Source organism: Littorina saxatilis, linkage group LG8 (assembly GCF_037325665.1).
Source record: "Littorina saxatilis isolate snail1 linkage group LG8, US_GU_Lsax_2.0, whole genome shotgun sequence".
Lineage (NCBI taxonomy): Eukaryota > Metazoa > Mollusca > Gastropoda > Littorinimorpha > Littorinidae > Littorina > Littorina saxatilis.
Genome location: NC_090252.1, coordinates 23,908,984 through 23,931,617, shown reverse-complemented (window position 1 = coordinate 23,931,617; position 22,634 = coordinate 23,908,984). Strand labels below are relative to the sequence as shown.

The window sequence follows — 22,634 nt, the reverse complement described above, 5'->3', positions numbered from 1 at the left end:
CGCGATTGTATTAACAACTTCAAATCAAGCATTTAAGAAAAAAATGTGTAGATAGGATCATGAACGGTTCATACGACAGACAGATGGTAGTGAAATAGCGTCGCCTTTCAGCTTGTCAGTAAAAACAACATTTTTGACGGTTTTTGTTTTAATTTTTTTTCTGCAAGAAGTATTCCATTTTTACTTGTGAAGCGTTGATTATGTGATTACATATTGTATCAAGGTAAAATAAACTGCCAAGCAAACGGAGTTGAACGTTTTTTTTTGTTGTTATTGATTCTCTGGGTCAAAATCTAGTTAACGCCTCCAAGGTGTGGCTGTCTGCGTGTGTTCGTGTGCACAATTGTGTGTGTGTGTGTGTGTGTGTGAGTGTGTGTGTGTTTGTGTGTCTGTGTGTGCATACTTGTGTGCGGGCGTGTGTGTGTGTGCATACTTGTGTGAGTGTGTGTGTGTGTATGTGTATGTGTGAGTGCATGCGTGCGTGTGTGTGTGTGTGTGTGTGTGTGTGTGTGTACAAAGTTATCGAAACACAATGTTGCAAATAGTCTGTTTATTTTACAGCTTGTCAGAAATATATAGAGAATACACGAACTTAAAGCAAGTGAATTAAGCAGAAACAACAAAATGCGCGTGTGATGGGTGGGTGCGTGCGTGTGTGTGTGTGTGTGTGTATAAAGTGTGTGTTTGTGTGCGTGTGTATGTGTGTAACGGCATGCGTGTGTGCGTAAAGGTGTGTGTCGTAAGGCGTTCGTTCGGGCATGTGTGTGCTTATCAGTATATGCGGTACGCAAAAAAACAGTTCAGTCACCGATTATAAGCACGATTGAGCAGCAGTATCAATTGTGACATCCCTCTCCCAAGTACAACCCCAGAGAAGCACAATACTAATAATTGTAAGTTAACATAAGCTTTACTTGCACACGCACATACAATTAATTTCAGCACAATTAACATTGGCGGTGAAAAGCTAGCCCCCAACAATATTTCAGGGGACGGGACTGTTTAAGTTTACACAAAACTGGACATTGACAATTACGTCGAAATAGTGGTCTGCGCAGTCAACAGACATGTATGACAGCGTATCTGAGATAGCAAAATGATGAAGGTTGAGTGATGTCATATTTGGAATTATGTGACACTAGACTAAAATCAAGCAAAATCAGCAGCGCAAGTGCGAACACCCTACGGTATATATACATCATTTCCAAAGTATGTCGTCCTTTTTCTCAAATTCTTCAAATTCCTTCCCTCATCTCTTTCTGTCTTTCCATCGTCCTTTCTCTCTTCCCCCAACACTGGAGCCCCACTTTTAAGAGCCCCCGATTTAAAACTTCATTTTTTTGAAACCTTGCTTTTCTGGATGCTCTCTTGATTTTCTTCCATTTTAAAACTGTGAAGATGTGAGATGGAATTGTGTACTAAGGGCGGGGATGTAGCTCAGTCGGTAGCGCGCTGGATTTGTATCCAGTTGGCCGCTGTCAGCGTGAGTTCGTCCCCACGTTCGGCGAGAGATTTATTTCTCAGAGTCAACTTTGTGTGCAGACTCTCCTCGGTGTCCGAACACCCCCGTGTGTACACGCAAGCACAAGACCAAGTGCGCACGAAAAAGATCATGTAATCCATGTCAGAGTTCGGTGGGTTATAGAAACACGAAAATACCCAGCATGCTTCCTCCGAAAACGGCGTATGGCTGCCTAAGTGGCGGGGGTAAAAAACGGTCATACACGTAAAATTCCACTCGTGCAAAAAACACGAGTGTACGTGGGAGTTTCAGCCCACGAACGCAGAAGAAGAAGAAGTTTACCGCAAGTACGGAGGTCTTAAAATGGGGGTTCCACTAGATTACTATCGTCTCTCAATCCTCTCATTTTTATATTTTGTTTTTTCTTCTTACCTTCTCCTTCCAACTATTGCTCTCTCCTTTCCTCCCCTCCCCTCCCTCCTTTCCGTTCTTCTCTCCTCCTTACTTTCTCCTCCTTCCTCTGAAACCTCCACCCCTCTACTCCCCACACCCCTCTCCTCCACCCTGCGTGTCCGAAACAAGACAGATGTAGGTGGCCGGGTCGAAGAAGGTGCCCCCCGGACAAAACTGCACCCAGAAATTGCCGGCGACGTCACAGTGGATGAAGCGGGTGTGGTCACACGGGTAGGGGAAGAAGTAGCGGCCACCGGCCAGCGCTTCTTTGGTGCAAGGGTTGGCGACAGTGTGGCCGGGGGACTTGGTGGTGTATGCGTTCTGAGGCCGGTCATCGATGCACGCTAGAAGGCTCTCGCTCCAAATCTCCTGCACTGGGCACTGTTCCAACCAGGCGTTGCCCCATGGATCACAGTGAATGAACCTGCAAGAGCAGAAATGTTGGTCATCTAATATCAGAAACTTGAGGGGGGGGGGGGGGGGGGGGTAGGACTTGGTGGTCAATGTTTTCAGAGGACAGCACACGACACACGCTTAGCTTGCTCTCGCTCCAAATCTCCTGCGCTGGGCACTGTTCTCACCACGTATTGCCCCATGGATCACAGTGAATAAACCTGCAAGAGCAGAAATGTTGGTCATCTAATATCAGAAAGTTGAGGCAGTGGGGTGACTAGGACTTGGTGGTCAATGTTTTCAGAGGACAGCACACGACACACGCTAGCTTGCTCTCGCTCCAAATCTCCTGCGCTGGGCACTGCTCCTACCACGTATTGCCCCATGGATCACAGTAAATGAACCTGCAAGAGCAGAAATGTTGGTCGTCAAATATCCAAAAGTTGAGGCGCTGAGGGAAATGAGACTTGATGGTGAGGACTGTTCACGACGCACGCTAGCTTGCTCTCGCTCCCCAAACATTGCTTGAGCAGGCATAATTCCAGCCAGGCGTCGCTCCATGGTTCACAGTGGATACACCAGCCAAGAAAACAATTGTGGTCATGAAACATTATTAACTTAAGGCATTGGGGGTGGGGGAGGGGGGGGGGTAAGGCTTGGTGGTGAATGCGTTCAGAGGACGTTCTCGCTCCAAATCAGTCTCCTGAGCTGGGCATTGTTCTAACCAGGCGTCGCCCCACTGGTCACAGTGGATGAACCTGCACGGAAAACAATGATGGTTAATATCAATTATCAGAAACATGAGGGAGTGAGGGGAATGGGACATGGGGTGGTGATGGCAGTCCGCAACGCAGGCTACCTTGCTCTGGCTCCAAATCTCCTGCGCTGGGCATTGTTCACAGTGGATGAACCTGCAAGGAATGTTGGTCATCAAATATCAGAAAATTGAGGCAGTGGGGAGAATAGGACTTGATGGTGAATGTGGGCGGGGATATAGCTCAGTTGGTAGCGCGCTGGATTTGTATTCAGTTGGCCGCTGTCAGCGTGAGTTCGATCCCAGGTTCGGCGGAAATTTATTTCAGAGTCAAATTTGTGTGCAGACTCTCTTCGGTGTCTGAACTCCCCCCCGTGTACACTACATTGGGTGTGCACGTTAAAGATCCCACGATTGACAAAAGGGTCTTTCCTGGCAAAAATTGCTTAGGCACAGTTAATAATTGTCTACCTATACCCGTGTGACTTGGAATAATAGGCCGTGAAAGGTAAATATGCGCCGAAATGGCTGCAATTACTGGCCGTATAAAATTTCATCTCACATGGCATCACTGCAGAGCGCCTAGAACTGTACCCACGGAATATGCGCGATATAAGCCTCATTGATTGATTGATTGATTGTTTTCAGAGGACAGCACACGACACACGGTAGTTTGCTCTGGCTCCAAATCTCCTGCGCTGGGCATTGTTCACAGGGGATGAACCTGCAAGGGAAGAAATGTTGGTCATCAAATAACAAGAGCTTTAGGAAGTGAGAGGAACGAGGACAGTCCGCAACCCTGGTTAGCTTGCTTCGCTCTAAATCTCCTGAGCAGGGCATTGCTCCAGCCGGGCGTCGCCCAATGAATCGCGATAGATGTACCTATACAATGATTAGCGCGCTCCTTGACGCATGCTAAGTTCTAAGAGCAGGGCCGAACTAGGGGGGGGGGGGGGGCGGGGGGCTTTGAGGGATCCCGCCCTCCCCCCCTGCCCGAGCCCATTTGTTTTAAAGCCCTTGCATATTATTTCATTCCAGAAAATGGTAACATCAAAAAGTTAAAACTTGTTTCCCCCAAAAAAAGGGGGAGAAAAAAAGACAGATTGAGCAATTTCTAAGCTTCTGTGGACCAAACACAATTCCGGGGGCATGCCCCCGGACCCCCCTGGGAATCTTGGTCGCTTCGCTCCCTTTACAAACTAACTGATCCGGCCCTGATGAGACATAGAAAGAGAGAGAGAGACAGAGAGAGAGACAGAGATGGAGAGAGACACAGACAGCGACATACATACAGACAGACAGACAGACAGACAGACAGACAGACAGACAGACAGACAGACAGACAGACAGACAGACAGACAGACAGACAGAGACAGAGAGAGGGTGTACGTGCTTGGTTTCGTTATTCTTCTTCTTGTCGATCACACTAGCTATACTGTCAGCCCGGACAGCGAGACGAATGATGCCGTCTTCTCCAGGTCTTCCTTTCCTCCGTAAAGCTTGCAGTGGTTTCGTTCAAGGCGGACACAAATTATACAAAGATGATCAGTGACCACAATCCTATAATACTCACAGGCGTTTGTCAGGGGTGTACTCGAAGTAGAAGTACTGAGCCTCGATGTGTGCAGGGGTGCACGGGTTGGGGTACTCGGAGGGCAGACGAACCAGACGGGTACCGGGTGCATCGTAGCCACACGTTCTGGTTGACGGGTTGAACGTTTGGCTGATAGACAACAAGACGATCATGATATTGTATGCATTTTTGGGAGGGAATTGTTATATAGAAAATGTGTTTGAAAGACATTTAGAAATAGTATTGTTAATGATATATAGGTTTGTCATCATTTTTACGAGTTTTCATTCACAAGCACCTGGGAAATAAATCTCATGTTCCCCGGGGAATAAATCCCCGGTTACCATAGTTGCAGGAAGCCCTATTACATGGATAATCAAAAGCAAACCCAATAGAAACGCTCGAGGATTCTTCGGCTCTTTTCATTGGCGTTTCCCCAGACCTAAACAGACGACAAGACACTGCTTTGCAAAGTTCAAAAAACCAACTGGCAAACTGGCAAAAGTAAACAAAAAAACAAAACTACTTCAATAAATTCGTCACAAACAAATGAAACCTACCGATATGTTATGTCTTCTTACAAAGTCATGGAGTGCGTGTATCTGTGTTTCGATACACAGACGTTCGGAGAAACACGAACGTCAAGTTCAAGTAAAACGACACCTGACACACACATTTTGACCCGTGCACAAGACGTTGTATCGATAAACAAAGCACAAATAAGAAACAATATAAAAGCAAAGAAAATAGCTATGCAAACATCTAACAAAGCCGAGCAAGCAGAATGACAGGTCTAATGAAAAACAAAGAGGTACCGAGTCGGAAACAAGATCGCGATTCTTTCCTTCGCTGCACGACGCAAATCTTCTGTGACCTTTGACCAAACGTAGCTTCCACATTCGATCACTCAGCTTAATATTTACAACAGAAAGCCGAGGGGGTGGAATACCGAGATGAACCTACAGAACTGTGCATCCTCAAACCTGACATATTCATCCCAACTCATTTAATGAACTCAAAAACACAGAAAGTTGCTTTCACACGCCATCTTTGATTGCCAGTGGTTATCAAACCGGGACCCGTGTGGTTATCAGCACGGGACCCGTGTTTCAAAGCGTGGCTCCCTGGGTTGATTGTGCACTTGTTTTCTCACTACCAAAATGATGACAAAAACGATGTTTGATGGTTTGTTGACAGACCAGCTTTTTTGTCGGTCCTCGGGGGGCATATCGACTTTTGTTTCATATTTATTGACCGCGGCCTTCGGCCTTGGTCAATAAATATGAAACAAAAGACGATATGCTCCCCCTCGGACAGACAAAAAAGCTGGTCTGTCAACAACCCATCAAACATCTTATAATATTTAAAGAAGAAACATTGATATAAGATTGGGTAGAAAAAAAAGAAAAAAAAGAGAACAATGGAGAAGGATGCTCCCCGCCAGAAAAATTTTTTTAAAAACTTAAGAGGCAAATAATTAAGGGTTGAAGCAGCCTGCATGCAACTGAGATCAAAGAAAAAAAAAGAAAAAAAGACGATCATACTATTCATATAAAGATCAACTAACAAGATAAAGAAACATTTCCATTTGGAGACCCGTGGTAAGGCGTCCGCCCCGTGATCGGGAGGTCGTGGGTTCGAACCCCGGCCGGGTCATACCTAAGACTTTAAAATTGGCAATCTAGTGGCTGCTCCGCCTGGCGTCTGGCATTATTGGGTTAGTGCTAGGACTGGTTGGTCCGGTGTCAGAATAATGTGACTGTGTGAGACATGAAGCCTGTGCTGCGACTTCTGTCTTGTGTGTGGCGCACGTTAAATGTCAAAGCAGCACCGCCCTGATATGGCCCTTCGTGGTCGGCTGGGCGTTAAGCAAACAAACAACACAAAACAAAACAAATTTGGAGACACAATCGTTCCCGTAAAAACGATTTTGCTCACTAGTTCTTATTAACGAGAGAGAAATGTAAGTGTTACGCCTTCACTGCAAAGCCACTGGGGGCATGTTCCCGGGTGTTACCCCGACTTTAGATGACATCCAGTGTTGTTTGCGTGTTCAGGTGAAACCAGCCACCTGCACTTACGGCAGAATGACCGAGGTCTGTAAGTGCCATTGTGGTGACACGGGGGTGGGACATGGATACCGTCTCTGAGCTCGCACATATAGTTGACCCGTGTCCGTCCCGGCCTGGGTTCGAACCCGTGACTCGAGGATCACAAGTCCAGTGCTCTTCCACCTGAGCTACCCGCCCACCCCCCTTCCTCTCCCCCCACCATTTCTAAACCAAGTGTCAGTGTCATTTGTTTATTTACCACAGATCAGTATCATCATTATTCAACCTTCACCAGTCGCCTGACTGCCAGTTAGCTGTCTCTTAATGTCTCCTCAAATGTCTAAACAAACATGCTTGTCTGGTTTCAGTGTTGCTTTTGCTTTTTGTTGTCCTTTGTTTCTGTTTCCTGATGAAGCTTTTACAAGCGAAAATTCGTATTTGTGTGCTGTCCTTGTATCGGTGAATACAGAATTCTTTTATTTTTCAAAAAATGTTTGTGGTTCCATTCGAATTTGGGCTGGTCTGTCTCAATTGTAATTGGTCTCTAGGCTGTGTTGCATTATGCATATTCGATCAATCAATCAATCAATATGAGGCTTATATCGCGCGTATTCCGAGGGTACAGTTCTAAGCGCAGGGATTTTTTTCTTTCTTTTTTTTAACAATTTATATCGCGCACATATTCAAGGCGCAGGGATTTATTTATTTATATTGTGTGTTTAAATGCTAGTGTAAGATGCTTTTTCACCAATTTGTGTTGTTATTGCAAAAATCCTGGTGATGAGGTGTTCTTCGAAGTAGTTAGATTGTTTATGCTAAGCCAGCCGTCAATATTGTATGGCTACGATTTATGATCATACCATCGTATTCAGGACTTGCGTTAAAAAATATTGTGAACACATCTACCAGCATTGCAAATCTGTTGAATCCATATGAAATATCTCACACAAACCTACGAAATGACATTCTATCTGACTAGGCTATAGTTGGCGTGTGTTTTTTTTAACGGTTTTAACCATTTCCGGTAACGTTGTAACGTCCGAAGCGTCGACATTAGGCTACCCACTTCCACATCCCGAATACACTTCCTTTATTACCACAATGTTTGTGTGCCTTTTTTTTTTACCTATTCACCGGAAAAAAATACTTCTGCGTTTGTGTCTATCTTTCAATATTTCAGTAATTACTTTCCAACCGGCCCCCGTAGCGCAGTGGTTTAGCGCATCGGGCTTCGGGCCGGGAGGTCGTGGGTTCGAATCCCATCAGAGTCATATGGGTTTGTCGGGCTACAGCCGACTCCTATCCTGAGTGGAAGTGCTATGGTTCCAATAGGAAGGCTGGAACCACACAGCCGAGTGTCATTCACTTCACGAATGCGACTTTGAGGGTGCCCAGGTTGCGCTTATTATGGGCAGAATACACCTGCGCAGTTTCAGCGGCACAGACGACGATAGGGATTATGACGAGTACTTGGCCTGTTTTCCTTTCATGCAACGTGTAGCGGGCTGGGATAATCTGCAGTGCGTCGTCGGTCCTGCTGAAATTACATATGTGAGCGGAGCCCCTTATGGGCAGAATACACCTGCGCAGTTTCAGCGGCACAGACGACGCACTGCATATTAGTTATGCCGCGATAGGGATTATGACGAGTACTTGGCCTGTTTTCCTTTCATGCAACGTGTAGCGGGCTGGGATAATCTGCAGTGCGTCGTCGGTCCTGCTGAAGTTACATATGTGAGCGGAGCCCCTTATGGGCAGAATACACCTGCGCAGTTTCAGCGGCACAGACGACGCACTGCATATTAGTTATGCCGCGATAGGGATTATGACGAGTACTTGGCCTGTTTTCCTTTCATGCAACGTGTAGCGGGCTGGGATAATCTGCAGTGCGTCGTCGGTCCTGCTGAAGTTACATATGCGAGCGGAGCCCCTTATCAACTACCTGGCCAACACCGCCGATGCAGCAGTCCTCGGACCTGGTTGACGCCAGGATATATGATGACAGTAAGCGTAGTAGAGTGCTGCCCTGTCACGGAGCCTCCAACCGTAATGGAAATCCATAGCATCATCATTATCATCATCCTCATCTCATTGATCATCAACAACAAAAATAATAATAATGTGTCAGCACTGAATAGGAACTGGGACAGCAAAAAAAAAACAATAACAAAAAAACACATTGTTTACAGGTTTTTTTTTAATGTTTTCAAGAAAACTCACCTGTTAGGACAGAGTGTGACGTAAGCATCTCCCCTGTAGTCACACTTGATGAAGGAGTTGGTGTCATACGGGAACGGAAAGATCACCATGCCAGCTTCCAGATGTTCGGGAGTGCATGGGTTAGGAAAATTCACCGGGGCTACATGAGCGGAGAATGGGAAAGAGAATAATTATTAGGCCAAACAAAAATATATGTTAGTTTAGGGTAGCATGACCCACCCAAAATAACAGGGTCGGTAGGTCGGGTGAAATATATATATTTTTTTATTGTTATGTTTTATTTTTTAGTCTCGGCATGGTTCGCAACATTTGCCAGAGGTTGTTTTTTGGGGGATGTTTTTTTTGAGAAATGAAGACAAGTTTTAGGGTCGGCGGGAAAAAAAATAGGGTCGGTCGGGTTACCCTAAAGCAACATATATTTTCGTTTGGCCTTAAGAGACAAAACAAAAAGTTGTGTAGGAGTTACACGCTAAGTCCAAGTGGATATTAAAAATAATGGTCGAAGTTTGTGGATCATGAAAAATGCGAGCTTCAGCGATTATTTTTAACACCCCGTGTGCAGATGGGACAAAGCAGAGGGGGGGAAAATTCGCCATTTAGCATGACATACATTGGTATTTGTCCTATAGTGTGGGTAACATTCGTACACGTTCGCACTCCTTACAAATACGATACAAAGACAGGAAAAAACCAAGGCCATTGAGATCAAAAGCAACAGGTCAAATATAGAAATGCAGATAACGAAACTCGTTTTCATCTTTATGTCTTTACCGCTCGATAACAAAACTATTTTGCCCGTGTAATTGTCATTTCTGAATGACACAGTGTCCGGAAGCAGAAACAAAACCAGTCCCGAATTTTTGAATGCGCGAAGCTCGTGATCCATTTGAGTTAGATACCGCATGTATGAAATTTGAGCTTGATAATCTTCTTCTTCTTCTTCTTCGTTCATGGGCTTAGACTCCCACGTTCACTCATGTTTTTAGCACGAGTGGATTTTTAAGTGTATGACCGTTTTTACCCCGCCATTCAGGGAGCATACGCCGATTTCGGGGGAGGCATGCTGGGTATTTTCGTGTTTCTATAACCCACCGAACTCTGACATGGGTTACAGGATCTTTTCCGTGCGCACTTATATAATAATAATAATAATTAATGAGCATATAATTATATAGCGCAACATCATAACTTTACAATTATGCTCTTTGCGCTTGACACATTTAAAATTAAAACACAGCCTATACAAGCATTTACATCTACATTCATAGTCAACAACTTGGTAATCATTACCCTTAAACACTTCCAACAGCTCTTTGCTGACTGTCAATTGTCAAAGAAAAAAATGCAGAGAACATTGTCTTTTTGTTGAGTGCTTTGGCAATGGTTAAATTTGAGCGAATCTTTCACTTAACTGTTTCCATACTTACATTCATAATGCCGTATTAGCATTATGCAAAACAACCACCCGCTCACTGTCGGCTCAATCTTCAACTCATTGCCGTTACTAGGGTGAGAATGGAGCAACGTATTAATAATGTTCTCGTTTCGCTAAGAGACTGCATTCTGAATTACCAGAGAACCGCCACGTTGATTTTATGATGAATCTTTTTTTTCCCTATAGTAATTGTGACATTTAAGCGAAATATTAATTTGGTTGTTTCCATAGCGTATTACATTAAACTGTTGCTTTGTGATTCCAGGCGTGGCCAGTGAGGTTAACAATTCTTCTTCTTCTTCTGCGTTCGTGGGCTGAAACTCCCACGTACACTCGTGTTTTTTGCACGAGTGGAATTTTACGTGTATGACCGTTTTTACCCCGCCATTAAGGCAGCCATACGCCGCTTTCGGAGGAAGCATGCTGGATATTTTCGTGTTTCTATAACCCACCGAACTCTGACATGGATTACATGATCTTTTCCGTGCGCACTTGGTCTTGTGCTTGCGTGTACACACGAAGGGGGATAAGCCACTAGCAGGTCTGCACATAAGTTGACCTGGGAGATCGGAAAAATCTCCACACTTAACCCACCAGGCGGCCGCGACCGGGATTCGAACCCTCGACCTTCCGATTAAGAGGCCGACGTCTTACCACCCCGCCACAGCGCCCGTCGGTTAACAATTAAGTGTCCAGAGATAATTATGTACGAATTTCTTTTTGACAATTTGTTCCTCATTCTAACCGGAACTACATTTGAAATGTCCACTTTAACACAAAACATGATTAACCGATTATTACTAAATATCAGACAGATATTTACACACTATTGTCAAAAATGACTTTCTTTAATGAAGCGCTAAATCAGGTTGCAGTTTGCAAACAAAAGCTGTTTAGCTTAATTAGTGATATTTATACGGATTACTATTTCACCCAATGTTGGCACAGACTGCCTCCTTGACATGGTGATGTTTTCTTAGCTAATCAGGTTGCAGTTTAGAAGAAAAAAACCAAAAAACTGTTTTGCTTATTTAGCGATTATCACGGTTTAATATTTGACCCCCCGTTGTCACAGACGAACTCCTTAATGTGATGGTCTTTTGTCAGCTAATCAGGTTGCACTTACCCCCCCCCCCCCCCCAAAAAAAAAAAAAAAAAAAAAAAAAAAAAAAAACCACCCAACCTGTTCTGCTTAATTAGCGACAATCTTGTCTGGTCTTGTCCTGTCTCGTCATAATTACCAGGGATTAACATTTGACTCACTGCTGTCACAGACGACCTCCTTAATGTGGTGATCTTTTCTCAGCTGGTCAGGCGTGCAGTCCTTGCACTCATGTCCGTTGCAACACTGCACCTTCCACTCTGGAGGATGATAGAAGCAAATCGGTGTGCAAATATGGAAATTTGCTGGATTTGAAAATGATTTGAACACACCCTACATCGTCTAAAAATTAACTTCATGAAATAAAAGCAGACAAACTACACCAGAGGCGAACAAACAAACACATTAAGTAACATGAACATCGCAAAAATGTATGCGAGAAGAATTTACCCCGATACCCACAACTGAAACTTGAAAAGCAATTGCTTTTAATGTTGTTGTTGTTGTTGTTGTTGTTGATGTTGATGTTGTTGTTGTTGTTGTTGTTGTTGTTGTTGTGGTAGTTGTTGTTGTTGTCATCATCATCGTCGTCGTTGTTGTTGTTGTTGTTGTTTAACTTGCTGTTGTTGTTGTTGTTGTTGTTGTTGCTGTTGATGTTGTTGTTGTTGTTGTTTAACTTGCTGTTGTGTGTGTGTGTGTGTGTGTGTGTGTGTGTGTGTGTGTGTGTGTGTGTGTGTGTGTGTGTTTTTAAACTTTGAACCTTCTTGAACACTATTTGTCAGCAACAAAAACCTCACCAAAAGGACCGGCACGGTTGGCCTGATGGTAAGGCGTCCGCCCCGTCATCGGGAGGTCGTGGGTTCGAACCCCGGCCGGGTCATACCTAAGACTTTAAAATTGGCAATCTAGTGGCTCCTCCGCCTGGCGTCTGGCATTATGGGGTTAGTGCTAGGACTGGTTGGTCCGGTGTCAGAATAATGTGACTGGGTGAGACAGGAAGCCTGTGCTGCGACTTCTGTCTTGTGTGTGGCGCACGTTAAAATGTCAAAGCAGCACCGCCCTGATATGGTCCTTCGTGGTCGGCTGGGCGTTAAGCAAACAAACACACAAACAAAAAACTCACCTATAGGCTCCACGGCTACTTGGTACTTGAAATCCGTGCAGTTACGAAGGCCATCAGCGGTTGTTGGAAGCCGGGTTCCAATCACCGTCATGTAAACGGTCTGCCCATTGGACGAGGTCGTGGAGGTCAAGTAGGCTGGTTTACCGTCCGTGGCCGTGTATTTCTCCGCGTAGAGTGCGGGGTTGGGGTTGGGATTGGTGTAGGAGACGTAGACATCAACGATCCCGCATGTGACGTTCACCACCTGTCGGTAGATGAATAGAAAAAGGATGGAGGATGTTACATATTGAATATTCTTGTGGATTTTGAAATATTCATAAATAAGGGGTAAACATGCAGATAGATGTGTGCGTGTTACTGACCCAGATAATAACATTGTGTTGAATTGAAAGTGTGTTGAAGGTGTAAACGTAGGCCAACATCCACGATTTCGCAAGAGACGTTCACCACCTTTGGATGAAAATCAATCAATCAATCAATCAATGAGTCTTATATCGCGCATATTCCGTGGGTACAGTTCTAGGCGCTCTGCCGTGATTCCGTGTGAGATGAAATTTTATACGGCCAGTAGATTGCAGCCATTTCGGCGCATATTTACCTTTCACGGCCTATTATTCCAAGTCACACGGGTATAGGTAGACAATTATTAACTGTGCCTAAGCAATTTTGCCAGGAAAGACCCTTTTGTCAATCGTGGGATCTTTAACGTGCACACCCAATGTAGTGTACACGGGGGGAGGTTCGGACACCGAAGAGAGTCTGCACACAAAGTTGACTCTGTGAAATAAATTTCCGCCGAACCTGGGATCGAACTCACGCTGACAGCGGCCAACTGAATACAAATCCAGCGCGCTACCAACTGAGCTATATCCCCGCCCCATGGACAATGGATGGAGAAATCTGTTTAACCATTAATTATGAATATTCGTGAATAAGGGACAAAGTGAGTTGGACGCATACCCTACATCGAGGATTCCGACATGTACCATTTATAGATGAATGGAGAATTACACACATTGTATATTCTTGTAAAATGTTGAATATTTATTTTATTTTATTTTTATTTTTTATTTACGAGGATTTATATCGCGCACCTATCTCACCAAATAAGGCGACTCAAGGCGCATGTTAGCTATTAATACCGTGTGAGATGGAATGTTTTACACAATATATCACGCATTCACATCGGCCAGTAGATCGACTGCCTTTAGGCGCTGCATCCACCTTTCACGGCCTATTATTCCAGGTCACACGGGTATTTTGGTGGACATTTTTATCTACTACGCCTATACAATTTTGCCAGGAAAGACCCTTTTGTCAATCGTGGGATCTTTAACGTGCATACCCCAATGTAGTGTACACGAATATTCATGGATGTCCGTAAAGTGACTATACATCCACGATTCCATAACTGATATGAATATATACTGACGTCCAAAAGAAACGCGAAAAATATTATTTATTTTACAAATAATTTTTTTCTGGATTAACAAAAGTTGCGTTATTTTTGGCAGCCAGTATTATCAAGACCGATGTCTGAGGAAGGTGTATTGTGAATTTTACCGCATCAGCGCACTTGCAATCCACGTAAAGCCCGAGTTAGCTGATACATTTTTCTTGTGCAGTTCAGCTACACGTGCAAGAAAAGCACAAAAGCTGATCAGTGAGTGGTGTTCACTGTCACTAGAGGATACAAATGGCACAAAGTTACAGGTTTCATCAGTCCCTCAATCGACGCTATCACCATGCCAAGACTCACTTCTGCTGAACGCGAGAGAGCCATTGGACGTCTGGAGGCTGGGGACACGCCGGAAGCCGTGGCTGCGACTTTCCAATGTCACATATCCACCATTTATCGTCTCCTGCAGCGGTTTGTGATAACTGGCTCTACTGCTGATGCCGAGCGAAGCGGCAGACCCCGAGTGACGACGCCAAGGCAAGATCGGCACATTTTCCGCAGCCATGTTGCACAGCAGAAACAGCCAGAACTGTTATAGGGACACACCAGGCACCCATTTCTAGGCAAACGGCCAGCCGGCGACCGCGCTTCAGGGGGCTGAAGAACTGCCGTCCAGCCAGGGGACCCGTCCTCTCCGTGCGCCATAGACAGGCACGCCTGCATTGGGCGCAAGGCCTTCTCAATTGGAACAATGTTCGCTGGCAGAACGTGCTTTTCAGCGATGAAAGCCGTTTCTGCATTGACCATGCCGACGGGCGTGTTCGGGTATGGAGAATAGTTCATTCGAGAATTCTGAATATTCAAAAAGACTGGGTCATGTCAGTTGCGTAGGAAGAGAGGGTAGGCAGGGAGGGGGGGGAGGGATCAGACATACAGACAGAGAGGGAAAGACGGACAGGCAGATTCTGTGACAAAGACAAAAACATGCTTTGAAACAAAGAAAAAAACAGAGAGAGAAAAAACAGACAGACAGACAGACAAAGAGAATAAGACAGAGGGAGAGAAATAAACATAGAAAGAGAAAGAGGCAGACAGAACACCCTCTCCCCCCCTCCCACACACACACACAGAGCAAACAGTGGCCTTACAACAGTCTCATTCTTGGTGGGTTTTTCAGTGGAGATGGTAGTCGTGTTCTTGCTGCTTTCAAAGGTAGTGTTCCGAGTCAGGGTGGTGTGTGCTGAAACATGCACGTGCACATTGACATTCTAAACAGAAGTGAGCACATTTTGAACACATTTCTGAAACACGTTTTGAACCCTTTGTGGCATAGTAAATAGTTCTACTATCGACAAAGGCACACAGAATAAACACAACGTGTTCAGAAGTGTTCACGTGAACACTATTGAACAATATGTGTGCTACGTTGACCAGTATTTGAAAATAAACCTACTCGTAATGGGCAGAATATACCTGCGCAGAGTCAGCGGCACAGACGACGCACTGCATATTATTGATTCTGCGTTGGGAATTATCATTATGACGAGAACTTGGCCTGTTTTCCTTTCACACAACGTGTAGCGGGCTGGTATAATCTGCAGTGCGTCGTCGGTCCTGCTGAAGTTACGTAGGTGAGCGGAGCCCCTAAGGTCGCAAGCAGGCTGTCCATGCATCGGTATCATGCGTCAACTAAACTTCGCCAAACAATTATTGCAACAAATGTGTTGTACCCAAATAAAAGCGTTAATTATCCTGTCACTTCATTCAAACTGTACATGCCAGTTGAGGCCGTTCACTTGACTATCTGAATCATCTTTCGGATTCAAGATTTCCTTTTACAGGGATCACGTGACCGCCGTTCAAATAAGGGTACCCTCAAAATCGACTGGACAAAAACGGAAGGGCCCAAATAAAAATCGAAACAAAATCACATTGGACAAAACTGTGCAACTTTTACATGCGAGAAGTAAGCCAAATTAACTATATACAACGAACAGGTTGTTCTGTTTAGTTAGCTTGCGTTTTTCGTGTGTTATGCTATTCCTTCTATTGCAGGTGTCGAGCTGTCAAAAACGGGACTTTTTTCGTTGACTTTGAGAAGTATCATGACAAAAAGCTCTGTTTTGCAGCAATAACTTGATGGATTGCTTTGAATCTTTCCGAATAGTTTACCACCATACTCGACGTAGTGCAATTAAAATGTTGAATCGTTACACGTATTTGTTCAGATGTGACGCAATGTTTCGATAAAGGTTGTTTTAACTCGTCATAGGATTGGTCACTTGTGTCCCAAAAATCATGACTTTGCATGTCCATGGATAAATGATTGATACAGATACTGTCGAAGTTTCATTTGCGTGTATCCACTGGCGCAAATTCGCTAGACATGTACACACATGAGAACACTTTGATTGTCAACACTGCCTTACCTTTGCACGTGCTTCTCTGGATCTCCGTGATGATACTGTCGATCTCAGAGAACTGGCTGAGAGTGAAGACATGAGAGCACTTGGGATTGCTGGACATTGCTTTAAGCTCGGCAAGGTCATAGCCGCCCACCCCGATTGAAAAGAGGGTGACTCCCGACTGCAAAACGCCCAGGGTCATTTTTGGTAACTTCACAAACATTTCTGAATGTATACCAACCAAAACGAAAATCTAAAGCAAATACACATACAGTCAAACATTAAGACAGAGACGCACAAACACGCGCACTCACTAACACACACACACACACACACACACACACACACACACACACAAACACACGCACACACACACACACACCACCACCGACACACCACCACCACCCTCGTCTCGATTCCCCGTCTATGTTAAAACATTTAGTCAAAACTTGACTTAATGTAACCACACAAAAAACAGACGGAAACAAAGCCAGACGCTCGAATGAAGCTTAGCGAGACAAAGTCACAAAGAGTCAGACATGAAACAGCACAAAAAGGAAAAACATACAAAACACCCCCCCAAACACACACACACACACACACACACACACACACACACACACACACACACACGATTCATTCACCACCAACAACCTACCAAGTGCTGCAGTCTATTTGCAGCTTGCGTCGTCAGCACCAGGCTGTCGGACTGACCGTCCGTCACAAGAACTGCAACCCGTTTCGTGCCGGTCGATCGTGCTCCGTGAGCTGTGGTGAACAGCTCGGTCCGTGCTAAGTCCAGGGCTAGGGCTGTGGCTGTGCCTCCACTACCTTAAACCATCATTTGGGATTTGGGTAAATATCCCTTGACCGGCTTCTATATGTCATTCTGCACTCTAAACATTTTTATTTTTTATTTTTTTATTTTTAGCCCGTCATCCAGCTGCTTCTGTCATTTATTCTAGATTTTACTCGTTTCAATACAACATATTTTTGGTGGCAAAGCTTGGAGGCACTTAACGAGCAAAAACAATGTTCAAGAAAGAACCTTTTTAACATTGTCTGGACACAATAAAAACTCGAAACAAGACCTTTGCAGAATTAGAATTCAAGCAATATTGACCATTGTTATTATGTCCAAATTCATAGCAAGCCCAGATCACCCACCATCCATAGAAATGCTTACTTCTCACGATTCCGCGAATAGCAGACAGCACTTGGCTTTTGTTCGAGTACGAGTTGAAGAAGAACTTGACAGTGGGAGAGCTCTCGAAGATGAGAGTCGCCACGCGGACCACGCTGGGTATGTTCATCTCTTCCACGACCTTGGCCACGAACTCCAGGCTTAGTTTAAAGTCTGCATCAGTGATACTTCCGGAGCTGTCCAAGATGAACGCGAGGTCCATGTCGTCTGCGCATTCTGTAATGAGGAAAGGCAGTTAATTATTTGTAATCAGTCATCTGCTTTTTCGTTTGTGAAATCGTTCTTTACCGCAATCATATTCATGTCTCCTGCAAAGTCTGAACAGGTTAGCTGGGCCTTTCATTCTCATAAATGTGACCCTCCACCACGGAATGAGTCGCATGTCACCTTTGCATGATTTTCATATTTTTACATTTCCCTAAAGAGTTTTTGTATGCTCTATCCAGTGGTGAAAACCGTTTTAGAAAAGAGCGAAAACTGTTTGAGTTATAAGCCTGTGACTAAGGTGACCCTCACACTGTTACCAGACACCCCCCGGACTTATATTAAGCCTAGCGCAGAACCGCGCGAGGTGACATGCGACTCATTCGGTGGTGGAGGGTCACACATTAGTAATGTTTTGTCTTTTGTTCGTTCGTGAAATCATTCTTTCGCGATCATATTCATGTCGCCTACAAAGTCTGAAAAGGTTACCTCGGCCTTTCATTCTCAAAACCCAGTAATGTGGGTTTTTTGTTTGTTCGTTCGTCCAATCATTCTTTAGCGATCATATTCATGTCCCCTACAAAATCTGAAAAGTTACCTCGGCCTTTCAGTCTCAGAAACCAGTAATGTGTTCGTTTGTTTGTTCGTTCGCGAAGCTGCACTGTGTCTGACCTTTCATTCAAAATCCAATTAATTAGTTTTATCGATACTCTTCAGCTTTAAACTCAGTGCACCACACATGTTCCGCTTACCGTAGTCTAACACTTGCTCTACCATGGAGAAGTTCCGCCTGGCTGCCCCGAAATGGTAATAGTGGCTCCACAGATACTCCTGTGCTGGGATCGTTGCAGGAACGCTGGCATTGTTGGTTCTTTGAATCAGGTACAGAACTGCCGCCAAGCCAGAATACAGCGGTTTGCGCAGGTCCACCCACGTGACTTTCGTCCAATCAATGTTGAAGTTTTGTCGAATGAGGTCACAGGTCGGCCGAATGACTGAGGCACATGGCGTGGTTGCGTTGAACTTGTCTTCGTTCACCTGAAGAATGCCAGAGAGCAGGATACCATTATTACGAACATACTGGGAAAGTTGTCTGCAGAATAGAACCTTAACAAGTTCAAGGGACATTCGCTGTGCTGTAATTTACATACACATAAAACGATTTACTCGAAAATGCTTCCTAACTATGCTCATTGTGATAATGAATTTGAATCGTCCAGTGGTTATCGACGTCAGCTCTCCTGTGTCAAAAGTCCTGATTTCGTTCATCGTCATATTATGTTTATTTCTCATGGTTAAACATTCCTCAAAGCAGATACATACCGTTTGATTAAGGATCTCAAACTTGTAATCTAGCAAACGCATGCACATTCCTTGCTTTAGGGGGCTAAAACGCATAACACCATAAAACAGCGTAAGCAAACCAATGCCCACTGGAGAGTACATAGAGTTTAGATTTGTGAGAAAAAAAAAGAACGTCAACAGATTTTTTATTTGTTTGTTTGTTTGCTTAACGCCCAGCCGACCACGAAGGGCCATATCAGGGCGGTGCTGCTTTGACATATAACGTGCGCCACACACAAGACCGAAGTCGCAGCACAGGCTTCATGTCTCACCCAGTCACATTATTCTGACACCGGACCAACCAGTCCTAGCACTAACCCCATAATGCCGGACGCCAGGCGGAGCAGCCACTAGATTGCCAATTTTAAAGTCTTAGGTATGACCCGGCCGGGTTTCGAACCCACGACCTCCCGATCACGGGGCGGACGCCTTACCACTAGGCCAACCGTGCCGGTAACAGACTGATACTAAGCCATTGTTCGTGTGTGTTGTCATCGATTCAACCCCCAAACGGAACACTGTAGCTCATTCGGTCGATTTTAAATGTTTACCTCTAGGAACAGCGCGTGAAACAGAGATAACAAGATACGAAGAAAATTAAAATAAGCGAAGAAGGCGACGCAATGCAACTCAAAACTAGCCGTTTCCGAAAGTATCGGTTGTTCCTGACTTGGACGGTATTGCCGTTAGAGCAATTTAACGAATGATGGTTTTACACACCTTCCAAATACCACCGTTGTACCCAGCTTTGTATGTGTCAGTATCAGTGCCGTCCAAAGATTCAACATACGCCAGGCGACGCAAAAACTGTCGATCCTCTGAGAAAATGCAACTGTAAAAAAAAAAGTGATATTTGTGTAATTTCCACACACACGGTATATGTTTCCTTCAAACACCAATCATGTAAAAATGGCAAAACGTGTAGATAAAGCAAAAACACACATACTCTCTCTCTCTCTCTCTCTCTCTCTCTCTCTCTCTCTCTCTCTCTCTCTCTCTCTCTCTCTCTCTCTCTCTCTCTCTCTCTATCTCTTTCCCTCTCTCTCTCTCTCTTTTCCTCTCTCTCTGTCTCTCTCTCTTTCTCTCTCTCTTTCTCTGTCTCTCTCTCTTTCCCTCTCTCTCTCCCCCCTCTCTCTCTCTCTTTCCACCCTCTCTCTCTCTCTTTCCACCCTCTCTCTCTCTCTCTCTCTCTCCTCTCTCTCTCTCTCTCTCTCTCTCTCTCTCTCTCTCTCTCTCTACTCTTCTATCTCCTTCCCTTCCCTACCTCGTTCCATCTATGTCAGCATGCACTATTCACCTCACTGTTTAATATTAAAACATCCGTACATGTCAACATTTCATTTGCAAACGTATGTTTTCGATCTGTCTAATTCATAAACCTAAGAAGAGGGACGTTAAACATAAAACAACTTACTAAGCTAGATAAATAAAACAACTATAACTACTTAACAAAGTACAAAAGCTGCAACAACACCAGCAAACTTTAAAAACAAAATAGCTTACTTTGCTTTGATGATGTCAACCACAGAATTGACAACGTCACTTCCGGAAGTGCCTGGTTGCCGTGTGGCGTCAACAGTTTGGCCGGAACATGACGTCATGAATGACGTCAGTGTCACAGCGAGAATTAAAGCCCATGATCTCATCTTGCCCGCTTGCTCTGTTCTGAGCGTAAATGGAGAAAAAAAAAGTCACTTTGAATGAATCATTTGCAGGTACCTGAATTATATAGTTCTCCTCTTTACAAAAGATCATATGCATGCACAAAACCACAGGTTCCAACATAAGTCAATGTGCGGTGATAGCACCTTTCGACTTTGACACACACTAAAACAAATTAATAAAGGGCCCGACAGCTCCCCGAGCAGAAGTCAATGTGCGGTGATAGCATCCTTCGACTTTGACACACACTAAAACAAATTAATAAAGGGCCCGACAGCTCCCCGAGCAGAAGTCAATGTGCGGTGATAGCATCCTTCGACCTCTACACACACTAAAAAAATGAATAAAGGGCCCGACAGCTCCCCGAGCAGAAGTCAATGTGCGGTGATAGCACCCTTCGACTTTGACACACACTAAAAAAAAGGAATAAAGGGCCCGACAGCTCCCCGAGCAGCGTTATCTATTTTTATTTTTTTTTGTAATTTTAAAGTTGTTTAGTGTTTTAGTGCTTTTCTTTGTTCCAAATGTGTTTAGCAGATAAACATGTACGTGTCAGTTTTGAATACATGTCAGCAAATTATTCCGACTCAGCACTTAAAGCAGCCCTGCCGGAGATGTTGGTATAACTATGTCTAAGGGGAAGAATCTCTGTGAAAGTCTGGATGATTCCTTGGTGCGCAAAAGACAAATAGTTTGTAAACGACCATGAACAAATTATCATTTTTTTTCAGAGGACACGTTTTCCTAACATTCTCTTGCAGTACCTGTTTGAAGTCAGAAGAGAAATAAATTGAAGCCTGAAGCACAAAAAAACCACAAAAAACACACCTATAAACCGTCCATGCATACAAAGCACCATCTTTTTTTTTCTTTTTTTTAAGCATATAATCCAGATCATGTCCTTAAAAGGCTAAACATACATGCCTGTAGGACATTAATATATTTAGAAAAAAAAAGCACCATCAGTACTCGATTTCAGTCGACGGTGAAAACATGATAAAGGCAGGTGGCATTCTCTATCTCTATTCATTCATAGTTCTTCACGCGAAAAGGGTTCTTCTCAGTATCTCTATCTCAGATCTGCCTAGCTTTTTACCTGGGATAAAAAAATCCCTCCGATTGGACTCGTACTTCTCTTCTTTTTCTTCGTACATGGGTTGCAACTCCCACGTTCACTCATGTTTTTTGCAAGAGTGGTGTTTTACGTGTATGACCGTTTTTACCCCGCCATTTAGGCAGCATACGCCGATTTCATAACCCACCGAACTCTGACATAGATTACAGGATCTTTTCCGTGCGGACTTGGTCTTGTGCTTGCGTGTAGTACACACGAAGGGGGGGAGGGGGGTAAAGCACCAGCAGGTCTGCACATAAGTTGACCTGGGAGATCGGAAACATCTCCACCCTTAACCCACCAGGCGGCCGCGGCAGGGATTCGAACTCACGACCTTCAGATTAAGAGGTCGACGTCTTACCACCACGCCACTGCGCCCGTCTGGGGACTCGTGCAACAATCAACATCCTAACGGCTTTTCTGCGCAAATTTGTTTTGTTCAAAAAATTTATTTCTGAAAATCCACCAGTGTCCATGTGGAGAGATGCCTTGTCCCATGCCTCTCATGGTGAGCCTCATGAAGAATGAGTTTCACGTTCATATTATATCATTAACTGACGGGCGCAGTGGCGTGGTGGTAAGACGTCGGCCTCCTAATCGGGAGGTCGTGGGTTCGAATCCCGGTCGCTGCCGCCTGGTCGGTTAAGAGTGGAGATGTTTCCGATCTCCCAGGTCAACGCATGTGCAGACCTGCTAGGGACTTAATCCCCTTCGTGGGTACACGCAAGTACAAGAT

At 44.5% G+C, this 22,634-nt stretch overlaps 1 protein-coding gene across 2 annotated transcripts in view; it reads right to left on the bottom strand.

Annotated features, from left to right (window-relative positions):
• Nucleotides 1-535: 535 nt before the first annotated feature.
• The window catches only part of LOC138973090 (uncharacterized), a 23,546-nt gene continuing 1,447 nt past the window's right edge, over nt 536-22,634 (bottom strand). Inside the window, exons 2-13 of one of the 2 annotated variants that reach the window (XM_070345750.1) lie at nt 20,626-20,782; nt 19,843-19,954; nt 18,531-18,816; nt 17,557-17,790; nt 17,029-17,201; nt 16,395-16,551; nt 15,114-15,205; nt 12,567-12,810; nt 11,605-11,703; nt 8,907-9,045; nt 4,636-4,785; nt 536-2,339 (exon numbers count right to left, since the gene is read on the bottom strand). In XM_070345750.1, coding sequence (XP_070201851.1) covers nt 2,000-2,339; nt 4,636-4,785; nt 8,907-9,045; nt 11,605-11,703; nt 12,567-12,810; nt 15,114-15,205; nt 16,395-16,551; nt 17,029-17,201; nt 17,557-17,790; nt 18,531-18,816; nt 19,843-19,954; nt 20,626-20,768 — 2,169 coding nt within the window. In that variant the 5' untranslated portion in view covers nt 20,769-20,782 and the 3' untranslated portion in view covers nt 536-1,999. Of the gene's footprint in view, nt 2,340-4,635; nt 4,786-8,906; nt 9,046-11,604; nt 11,704-12,566; nt 12,811-15,113; nt 15,206-16,394; nt 16,552-17,028; nt 17,202-17,556; nt 17,791-18,530; nt 18,817-19,842; nt 19,955-20,625; nt 20,788-22,634 lie in introns of both variants that reach the window. The other variant, XM_070345751.1, reaches the window with a different exon arrangement.